Source organism: Pantherophis guttatus, chromosome 1 (assembly GCF_059756535.1).
Source record: "Pantherophis guttatus breed Tessera chromosome 1, ASM5975653v1, whole genome shotgun sequence".
Taxonomy (NCBI): Eukaryota; Metazoa; Chordata; class Lepidosauria; order Squamata; family Colubridae; genus Pantherophis; species Pantherophis guttatus.
Window position 1 is genome coordinate 138,479,903 of NC_142063.1, and position 12,050 is coordinate 138,491,952.

Below are 12,050 nucleotides of genomic sequence, written 5' to 3' on the forward strand. Positions count from 1 at the left end.
AGTTTCTTAGTTCTGTCTCAAAAAATTTTTTGGCATGAAATATATTCCTTTGGTTACCATGATTATGATAGTGGTGAAATGAAGCGCAGTAATACCTGACCCCAGTTAGAGAAGATGGTAGAAAGATACTAACCTGCTCACATCTGGGAACTTTATTGGAAAGTAAAGGACTTGGCATTTTGGCCTGATTAGCTTTTCCAGATGTTTAGGCCTGTGATCAGGCATCAATTTCATAAATTTCCCAATTGATGTTAGAAACGACTCCATATTGTAGGCAGAGTTGAACGCCACAATGTCAGCAACCAAGCTAATAAAATAGGGAGAAAATAATCAACAATTAATAATACATGGAACTTAATTGGTTTGGTGTAAAGCTGCTCTTTCACTAGGAATAAGGTAGGTTTGAGCCCATTCCCTACGGACTGTCATAGTACAAAGTCTGGTTTCCCACTGCTGGTGAGACTGGGAAACGAGGACTGCTCAGAGATATTAGATTTTTTTTCCTTCCTCCAAGTGGAAGTGATTCTGCTGTATACTCAGGTGATATGGGATCCCCACATTAATCACCTGACAGCTTCATATTTCAGTTTCATCTTGTCCATGTTTCTTATGGTAAAATGCAAATATTATGCCATGAAAGCTTTCATTAATTCTTGCATGGAAGGATTAAGGAAAAAAACACAAATGTGTTTTTCCCCTTCTGTGCAAGATTCTCTGGTTAGTCCATAGTTAATATCTTCAGAATATCACATACATTTCTTGTCTATATGAAGTTCACTGTATGAACACGTGGCTTCAAAGGAGGGACAGGATTGCAATTTAAAGATTCTTAAGTTCAACTTTCTTAAGAATAGTAATCATAAATATCTCCACACTCAACAAAAAGGATTACTGTATTTTTTGGACTATAAGATACACTCCCCCCTACCCGAAAAGTGGGTGGAAATGTCTGTGCATCTTATAGAGTGAATACGGGCCTGTTTTTGGCCTTCCAAATCCTCTGCAGGTCCCATTTTTGCCCTCCCCAGCATCCAGAAGCACTCTGCAGGCCAAAAATAGGCCCATTCTTGTCCTGCAGAGTGCTTCTGGATTCCGGGGAGGGCAAAAATAGGACCCACAGATGCCTCCGGAGGCCAAAATGTTGACCTTGTATTTATGAATTATAAATACACACATTATACACACATGAATGTAATCCTGTAATTCAAATTAGGGAAAAATATGCCAATTTAGTGGCATAAAAATGGCTCACAAAAACTAATGTGCCTTCTATAAGAGACAAAAGATAACTGTTCTGGTATTTCTGCCCTACCTTGGTATATAGAATACTGATTACAATTTATATAACACAGAAAAAGTGCACCAATAAATCTGAAGTTTTCACATGCAAACTGTACTGCAAAAAATTGTAATGCAAATTGTACAGATATACAGATTGTATATTTACTACTTTAATATCTATGGATCTTGACATGAATTACTAACAAATTACTGATGGAGGAGATGGCTACCTCTAGTTCTGTATTTCAGCCATTCTTTTCTCCATTTATGTATTTCTTCCACACTGACAGCTTTTAATATATTGGCTTTTAAAATAAAAAAAATAGAACAGCTGGATAACTTAATGTGTAACAGCAAAGTATGACCCCCTAAAGCTTTACTCGTTTACCTCAAATACAAGAGTGACGTGAACTAAGACAGTCATACTGGTATGGACATTGCCCAGATTAACAGGGTCCAGACCAAATGCTGGGGAACCAGGACAAATAAGTGGACTATTAGAACTAACTATACATGGACAAGACAAGAGAACCCAGAGTTGATGGAATGCTAGTACAACAGTAGACCTAATGAGAGCGGATATATGAAAAGTATGAGGGAACTATGAAGGCCAACGGAAGGAAATATTTACAGCTCAGGGTTGAACTATGGGTGGTAGGTCATATCAAATATTTCAACTTTCAATTTCCAAACATTAAGGGTGCTCAAAAATTGTGCCTTGGGGATTGTAAAGGTATTTTGGTTACTTTAATATCATTTAGATGTGCTTGGTAAGTAACTACATAAATATAACTTTTTAGCATTTTGTTTGTTTCATGTGGGGTCCTTGGTACTCTCTGAGTTGAGAGTTGAGTACTCTCAACTTGGTTGTTTTGTTGCAGAGGTTTCATTAACAAACTAGGTAACATCATCTGCAATAGAAGGGAGGGGAGATTGCTTTCTGTCTGTAACAGTGGCTTCCCTATCAGTGTTGGTGGGAATGTTGTTTTCCTTTTGGTAGTTCCTTGATTAGGTTTACAATAAGCACAAAAAGCCGAAAAAAGTAACTTATAACCAGTTACTTTTGATCCTCACACATAATCAAGATTCAGGTACTTTGCATCCCATGGGCATTTATGACCATCGCAGTCCTGCAATCCTACGACCTGAAGTCATACAATTACAATTTGCATGCTTCACAGACAGATTCTGACAATTGAGAAGCTGACAGTAAAACTGCAAGCTGTAGTCACCTGATGTCTTGCTTAATAACCTGCAATAACCACAGTCTTAAGACTTACAATGTTGTAAGTCTGTCGTGGTCTTCTAATGCCTTGCTTGACAACTGCACTGGAGATGCTGGTCCCAGTTGATATTTTTAAGTGAGGACTACCTATATTTCCTGAATCAAGTTAAGCATGATTTTACATCAACTGCTATTTATTTTTAAGACACATTTTTTAAGCAAAGCAAATACATCTATCTCAAAACTGAAATGTTTTATTAAAAAAAGAAAAGAAAAGAATGAACACTCCAAAAAAAAATCAACTATATGGGATCATTGCTTATCTTTAGTTGCGTTACAAGGCAAAGATACAGATGCTATACAGTATTATCTAGCCTTAAAATGTTCAATCTACATTTACAATAATTCTCTTAATAAAAATAGGTGAAACAGACCAAGACGGTTGTTGCTGTGGGAAAAATAGGAGGAGGAAGGTGTTTTGGATATGTTTGCTGCCATGTATAGTTGTTTGTGAACATAATAATAAAAGCAAGATATGAATGAATGAATGAATGAATGAATGAATGAATGGATAGATTTTATATTCAAGCAAATTTGGTTTTCCAATTTTAATTTAGGTGTCCAAAACTTTACTTGATTATAAAGTTTTCCAGTGAAAATGTTATTACTTTATTTCATTAACTTATATTCAAGAAATATGTTTGTTTCAAAGTAACAATATAAAGGATTACAGTCTTTTAAGCATCACTGCACAAATTGTGAATACACAATGAAATAAATGTAAGGATTTATCTGGTAGGTTTACTACCCTCTCTCCCTAAATATCACTGTTGGAGGGTATTATAATTTTTGTTTGCTTCCTTGAACTCTGCTATTTTAATTTTAGTTGTATGCAATAAAAACTATTGTTAAGACAGGGTTGATTAACTGCCCCTTTGTTAAGTACTTTTAAAGCAAAAACATCTTGTCTGTATCACAGGGAAGGTACATACTGAAAATTAGTGCAATTAGTTAAGGTAGAACATGATTCTCACAATAAAATCTAGATATGCTTCTCTCTCTACAATCTGATTATAGAAAGTAGATTCCCCTGATATTTTCATACTACATTGGTCCATTCCTCTTTATCTCAGTAATCCCTTGAAAAGGACTAGGATTCTATAAAAGTTGAATGAATGAAAGTGACTTAAAAGATAGAATAATTAACCACAAGGGGGTACAAGATGTACCTACCATGAAAGAATCTGGTTATATCCATATTGGAAGTCTCTTTCCTGACATTTCTGGACAGGATATGTCAATTGGTTCTCATGGAAGTAAAGGATCTTTTTCAATTTGCCAAGGTCAGGCCGAAGGGCAACCAGTTCAGTCAGGTTAAGCACCGAGCTTGCAAAGAGGATCCTAAGAAACAAGGAAAGCAGTGTTTACTGTCTACAAGCCTGTTCAAAAGTGTCACCCTTCACCCTTTCCCTCCCACCCATCTCCCCACAAGAAAAACATAACCTCTATAGGGACACATCAGTGGCTAAGCCTTAATACCATGTAGCAGCATTCTAGGTTTTGATCTTTTAAAAAACAGCTAAGGATTCGAGTAGAAAAGCACTGAATCTCATTGGTCTTCTCAGCTCGGTTACAGAGAGATGCAAAATGAAAAAAGAAAATAATAATGAAAGTAAAGAGCTGGATGGGTTTTATTGAAAAACGCAAGAAAAGCTATGTCTGAAGGACAAACAGAACAAAGATAAGGCTGACTGGGGAATACTTTGCTTGCAGTTTCATTACACTTCACTTTTTTATGCAACCAACTACTAAAATTCAATATACAAGCAAGCGTGGCACATGTTCCTGTTATGACATAAAACCTTTTGATTTATGCAATAACTGGTTTTTATTTTATTTTTTTGTGTTCAGATTTCCTTTCCCCGTTTTTTATTAAATATCCTGCACAGCTTCCATCTATTATTATGAGATTATAAATAATGGGAAAGACAGTTCATAACCTTTTAAGAGATTCTCAGGGTGGCAAATACCACTAGTAAGGTTAAACTGACTGGTTGCAACAGAGTTTGAAATATGTTCAGATATATAACCTGTTATTTACTAATACTGGTTAATGCAACTCTCTCCCAATAAATTCAAGGAATGAATATAATTTTGTTTCTTTTGAACAGAATCAGAGTTGAGCCTGAGCATAAGCAGAGGCAAGCTTTAAAAACACAGCATCTAATTCACTTTCTAATGAAAATTTGAACCCAAAAGTTTCTTTTCCTGTCTAGCTTTCTTTCCTTTGCCATGATTAGGCAAAAACTTAAAATTATATTAACCTTAGTTTATGGAAGAAGAATTATACCCTACTTTCTTGTCCAATCTGTTTTTCTCATTTAGAAGAGAGATGGATGATGGGTTTGTATGAAGAAATCTAACAATGAAATTCCATCTCTTAATGATCCTTAAATCCTTAAATCAAGGATGGAAAACTGCAATCCAATAATTCCTCTTTTGCAGCTGACTGAACCCCAAGCGAATGGGCTCAATATTTTGGGTTTGAATTTTGTTTTGTTTTGTTTTTAGCTTTAAAGGGAAATTTAATTAGCTTCTGCAAAATCTCTACACCACACTGCAACCTCTGGAAATCAAAAACTCAGATGCAAAATTCCACTGCTCACAAAACATAAGAAATGGATTCGGGCATACCAATTCTAATGATGCTGTTTCAACCACTAGGAAAAATAAAGGTCACAATGATTTCTTGATCAGTAAAGGGAGTTTAGACTCTTAAAAATGAACCTTTATCACAGTGCCCTCCACTAATGAAGAAAACAACAGCAAGGTAATTTTATCCTCTCACCCAGTCCACATGGGAGGTAAAGAGACATGGTGATGTTGAGGAAACCTTAGAAATATGGTAATTTCTGCTGTTGTTTGAATGTCAATTAAAATGAATAGCTTGTCTCAGCATAAGAAATTTAATAATTGTGTACATGTGTATACATATGCACTGAAACAGACATATACCTAAAGCCAAAAGAAAAAGCCCAGTTAGACAATCTTTCACAAACATGACATACTGCAATCACTGCATAAGATGGATTAATACTTATTACTATGCTACTAGAGAATTAAGCTGTTTTTAGACTACCAAAGAGATTTAAATTGCAACTTTTGTCTCTGTAAAGGAAACCTATATTTAAATTGTCTGTTAAAGTTAAATTAAAACAGCCACATCATTAACATGTTATCTTACAAAATAAGAGCACAGTTAAACTGCCGTTTACATTATTCTTATCCAACCTGATCAATGCTGCAAAATATTAATAATGCGGTGCAGTTCCATACACCATTACGACATTAGCAACACACACACATACACACACACACACATTTATTAAATGTTCATCTGTTCCAAATCATAAAGCCAAAATGATGCCCTCTTCTTCACAATGACGTAGTCAGCCACACAGTGCAACCCTAATTTGTCTGTAATTGAAACAGAGTGGTCCAAACTCATATGCAAATGAATGAACTGCTTCAGACTTTTATATTCATTAGGCACATATGTAATATATTAGATACCCATAACCTATATACGGATTCATCTGTCTTTGGTTCGGACAGAAATGTCATCTTTAAAACAGATGGATATTTATGTGAACTGATTTCCCATTTTGCCAATAGGCCAGTAAAGAATGATGAGATACCTAAACATGTATTTTGATTACTGCTCCTCTCCCTTCGATTCTGTGGAGTGACTTTGGTTGCCTATTTCCCACAATGATTTGGCTTGCTGGCATTAAGGAATTTGCTTTAAAAAATCACCTCCTTTATTTTGGCTACCAGAATGAATGATAGCAATAAACTGAGATTCAAGACAAACGTAAGATTATTATTACTGGGTAGTTTTTCCTAGCTGAGTGTTACTAAACCTAATTTGGCAAGGCCTACAAGGTCCTATTTAATGTTTGTGAAATCCCTCTACACCAGGGGTTATCAACCTCATGGCCTGCAGGCTGGATGCATCACGTGGTGGCCACGCCCACACCCGATTTAGCAAAGGGGGAAAATCATGATACGTCACATGACAACACTGTGACAATGCGTGTTTGACACCCCTGCTCTATATCATCCTTACTAATGGAGACATTAGCTGTTCATAGTTTATGTGGTTATGAAGGTTACAGTGCTATTAGGAGAGAAATACTCTTGCTTACTGCTACAGTTACCTATTCTTGGTTTTGGCTGCATTTATCCCTTATACCTCTCTGTCTGCCAATTTCTAGCCTGGTGCCCTAACTACTATTGGCTCCTAAGTTTCATATTTTGCTCGTTGAGATATGTAGCTATGTGTGTGTGTGTGTATACTTGTGTTTGTATGCTTGTGCTTGAGTATATAGTATATACACAAACACACACACACATACATATTCACACATACACATTGACATATATATGGTGTGATATGCATAATATATCTCACAGCTAGTACTGTATTATTTGTGTATGTCATATAAATGAAAATTCACCTTACTACTAAAGTAATTATATATTAATGTTCAATCAATGAGTTTTTGTACTGCATGAATGTATGTATGAATGTAAAAACCACAAGAAAAAAGCCTTTTCATTTATGATTCAATAATAAATGCCTTTAAAAATTCAAAAATATGCAGTCATAAATGGTAATATATTAAAATCCATAATAAAGTAAATAAATAAATAAGGAGTAATTTATTCTTGACATGGTATGTATAAATGTCGAAAAGGTTTAGAAGATATAAACTAGTTTAGAAATTCCATTTTTAGATGGAAAGTCATTTGAAATGTTTACAGAAATAATTAAGTCTTACCATTGTAATGTTCTTTATTTTTCAGAACAAGCCACAAGGGTTGTCATCCTTTTCATCTTAATTAGTCCATGTGTTTGTTATATTTGTTATGTACTTCCATAAACATTTACAAACATTAATTGTTATGAAAAAATATTTTTCCTCTCAATGTAATTACTATATGTACATAGTAATATATAACTAGTAACTATCTAGGACTGCAAATCATTCATTTATTTTAGAATGTGAGCTGGGTTCTTTTCTATCCAAAAAGCAATTTAATGCATATTTGATTATATGAAAATGCCTGAATGCTTATTTCGTCAATTTTCTTTATATATAAAGAGCCAGAATACATTCAACCATTTTCAATAGACTGGTAATGTTTGGTCCTCTGAACCCTAGAGAAATAGGGGCTACAAAGACCAAAACAAATGTTCTGCACCGAAAAAGAAACTTGTCTTCCAAATTAGGCTTTTTCTTTTATTGTGATGCACACATACTAGTGCATATATCATTATTCAGGTAGTGCATCCCGCTTTCCAATTATATTGGACATCACAAGAAGACTAAGAAACTCCACTCAACTTTATCTCATCTTCAGTATTTTTCTTCCCAAGGGCTGATAGATCAGCCACAGTGTAGCTTTCTCTCTTTGTTCCATTATTGCAGGAAAACAATGATTTCCATATACTAAGAGAAGCTGGATCAGAGTGGAGTGGAGTGGAGTGGAGTGGAATGGAATGGAATGGAATAGAATAGAATAGAATAGAATAGAATAGAATAGAATAGAATAGAATAGAATAGAATAGAATAGAATAGAATAGAATACTTTACTTAGCCAAGTGTGATTAGACACACAAGGAAGTTGTCTCTGCTGGAGTAGCTCTCAATATACATGCAAAACTACAGAATCATCATCATCATCACCATCCCAATAAGAGAGGGGAGTAAAGAAGATAAGGAGGATAAATGATAATACTACAGCCATACTACAGAGGTAAGTATACATAAACATTAGATGGCACTGTGAGAATAAGGTGTGCAGCACATTGATGGTGTAGGGGAAAAAACTGTCCTTGTGTCTAGTTGTTTTGGCATTCAATACCCTGTAGCGCCATCCCAAGGGGAGGAGTTGAAACAGTTTAGGTGCACAGTGTAAGGGCTCTATAAACTAAGATATACTGGTCTGCTATCATCTCTGAAATAAAAGGAAAGGATAGGTGGGAAACTGCTATTTGCATCCAGAGACATAAATTGTTCTAACATTGAAAGCAGTGCACAGATATATTAAGTATGTACAGCAAATAATTAAAGAAATGCAAACATATTGAAGTAGAATAACAGAATTGGAAGGGACCTTGGAGGTCTTCTAGTCCAACCTCCTGCTCAAGCAGGAAACCCTATACTATTTCAGACAAATGGTTGTCCAATCTCTTCTTAAAAACTTCACAACTTCTGGAGGAAAGTGGTTCCACTAATTAATTGTTCTAACTGTCAGGAAATTTCTCCTTAGTTCTAGGTTGCTTCACTCCTTGATTAGTTCCATCCATTGCTTCTTGCCCTGCCCTCAGATATTGATCAGCTGCCCTGATCTGAAGACATTAATGCTGATCAAGAAGTTTACACACACATGTGAGCAAGCCAGTTGCCCTGGCTGCCCTGGAAACAGTGAAGGATCAGCCTGCGGTGCCTTTGCCAGCGAAACCGGAACTCGGGAGGACCGCACGCAGCCCTCCTGAGCTCCGTTTTCAGCTGCAATGGCCTCCTGCAATGCTCTGCCAGCGAAAACAGAGCCGTGTGGACCGTGGTCCTACCAAGCTCCATTTTCACTAGCAGAGCGCTTGGGCCACCACAGGCACTCCGGCACAAGTAACATTGAGCTCGCCATGAGCCCCCGGCCCCCCAAGGGCAAACACAACCCTGATGCGGCCCTCAATGAAATTGAGTTTGACACCCCTGCCCTACAGGATATGATGCTTCATTTTACTGAACTGAACCCCAGCCAAGTATCCTTCAGTCACTGCATTTCATTCCTCTACCACCCTCGTAGTGTCAACCTGACACTTTTTGCATAAGTACAAAAATGTCATGGAGCTGCAACATAAAATGTTTTCAAAGTCATCATCCAATCCTGGTTTCATCCAAGACAGTCCACCAAGCCTTCTAACACCTTTATCAACAGAAATAAACCAAAAATATATTTTTAAAAAATCCACCAAGATTGCTCTCAAGTTTAGACTACTTCAGAGCATTTGTCAGTGGACAGTTTGAGGGGAAAGTCTGTTTGCTGACAGCTGTCTCCCGGATTAAGAGCTACAATTTAGGGAAGGGCTTTGCTACTAATAGAAATAAAGATCTCTTCTTCCTTCCTCCCCACCCCTCCTTTAGCAGTCTTCAAAGACCCAAATAAATCAAACATCCCTTTTATGCATGTACAATTTGCATGTGGAACAGGAACAACAAAAGACTGTCTGAATACATGCAGCATGCTAAAGTCCAAAAATGGTGTATGGATCTGGTACCATGTGCATTGAAAATAAACACTGTGGTTTGTAAGCCATCCTCATAGCATAACCTTTGTGTAAACCAAGACAACTGTGGTTTATTCCAATAAAGTATGCCTAAACAATCCCTAGATTAATAAAATATATGAATTTATCTCCCACATTTCCTTGATTATCTTTATTCTTGTCATGATATAAACAATGATTATATATGTACCTGGAAGTATAGCAGAATATAAAGTTAACTCACAGCTTTCATATTTCTGTAACCTTGTAAGAGTGTAGTGATTAAAGATCTCTGCCTACCATCCCTATAGAAACTGTGGTACTGTGCAAAGAACTGAAAAGTGATAAACCTATTATCATTCCACAGAGTGTTCAGGCAGAATAACTGCACTAAAAGAAATTCTGAGATTACATGCAAATAAGATTACAATATTCAATTCAACTGGCATAAAATTGATAAAATCATTATACTCATTAGGAGTGCAGAGTAGCAACTCAGATCTGGTGCTAAATCTATAGTACAGGCTTGATACTGCCTTCCAAGAACTAGTCCAATGTGCTAATTGAATAAGTGTTTTTATATTATTCTGTAGTGCTATAAAGTATAGAAAGATTTGTGAGATAGCCTTTTTAGGTTTGAACAAATAGTATTGAAAAGCTGCTTTTATTTTTAAGCAATTTAAGCCAAGCTACCTGGATTTTCTCCTAAATTTAGACTCAACTTATTACTGACAGATACAGATTATTTTATATCTGATGATTTCTAATGATCTATTCTATAACTCTCTTTATTTCCATTGCACTGGATACACCAAATGAATATAGTGGTATTATCAAATGCACAAATATATGAAATCACATCTGCTAGTTCTTTAGCTGGTGTTGGCTTTGATACACATCAAGTTATTCCCAAGAATGTAGGATGTTTAATGTTTTGGCATACAGGTAATCCTCGATTTATTACCATAATTGGAATTGGAATTTCTGTCACTAACCATTACAAATGTTAAATGAGTCATTGTGTGACCACGCCCAATTTTTGTGACTTTTTTTGCCACTGTTGCAGATCCTGCTTCCCACATTGACTTTCTTCTCCGGAGCCAAGTGGGAATGTCACAAATGGTGATTACATGATCCCAAGATACTGCAACCATCATAGAAATGCACACCAGTAACTAGGCACCCAAGTTTCAGTCATTTGATCTCAGGTGCACATAGGACAGTTTTTCCAGCACTGTCATAGCTTTGAATGGTTGCTAAACAAACGGTCATAAGTAGGTCTAACTATAGTATATTTGGGGATCCAAGCAGTGTTGACTTTTATAATTGACAAATGAAATCATTTGATGATTTCTCAGTTCTTGGCCGTAATTCGAACAACTTGTTCTTGAGTAGTCAAGATCAATTTTTCAGTTTTAAGCTATGTTATTTTTTAATGGTCTTAAAAGTATTGTCCCATGATATAAGCTGTTCCAAGTAAAGCTGTCTTCTGCAATTCACTGATGGTGAATTTGCAAAGCTGATGGATGTTCAAGTGGTCCTCCAACTGTTTTGGGATTGTGCTCAAGGTGCTTATGGTATTGGTAGTACCTTTGCTTTCTTTTGCCACAGTCATTCTATTTTTATTTGCAGGTCTTTGTATTTTGCTATCTTCTCCAGTTCTTTCTTGTCTATTCAACTGTCTCCAGGTACTGTCATGTGCATTATCCAGACTTTTTTGTCTTTCTTATCAACAACTGTTAAGTCTGTCATTGTTATTAATACTGCGGCTGCGAGGAGAAATCAGAAATTATCCGCCAATGCAAATGTATTATCTCATCTATGGTACTCTGTCAGAAAAGCATTATCTAGTACAGATTCAGGAACAAAAGTTCCATCAATACACTTCATATATGCAAAATAAAAGATTGAATCTCTCCCCTTTTATTTGACCACAAGCCACACTAAGAAAAGTAAGCTTTATTTCCAACCAATGATTGCATTTTGTAGAGGTACTTTCATCCTTCATAAGATCAAATCAGGTCTTTTTTTATCAAAGTAAACTGAACCATACACAAATCCCAAAAATATCTCAATATAGTGCCTTCTAAAACTACTGAACTTAATTTTATACGCTTTTATTTTTGGCTGGGATTATGGGAAGTCTCTGTACCCAAAGGTTGGACTAGGTGGTTGTGCTTCTTACTACTTTTTCTTAAAATAAAATAT

General features: G+C 36.0%; 1 protein-coding gene across 15 annotated transcripts in view; it reads right to left on the bottom strand.

Annotated features, from left to right (window-relative positions):
* The window catches only part of QTMAN (queuosine-tRNA mannosyltransferase), a 256,090-nt gene that overhangs the window by 125,592 nt on the left and 118,448 nt on the right, over positions 1–12,050 (bottom strand). For all 15 annotated transcript variants that reach the window (XR_015731115.1, XR_015731114.1, XR_015731113.1 and 12 more), the window contains 2 exons: positions 3,740–3,907; positions 134–307 (listed from right to left, as the gene is read on the bottom strand). Coding sequence is in view for 12 of the 15 variants with exons in the window: in XM_087881826.1 (XP_087737952.1) it covers positions 134–307; positions 3,740–3,907 (342 nt within the window). In the remaining 3 variants the exon portion in view is untranslated. The remainder of the gene's footprint in view (positions 1–133; positions 308–3,739; positions 3,908–12,050) is intronic.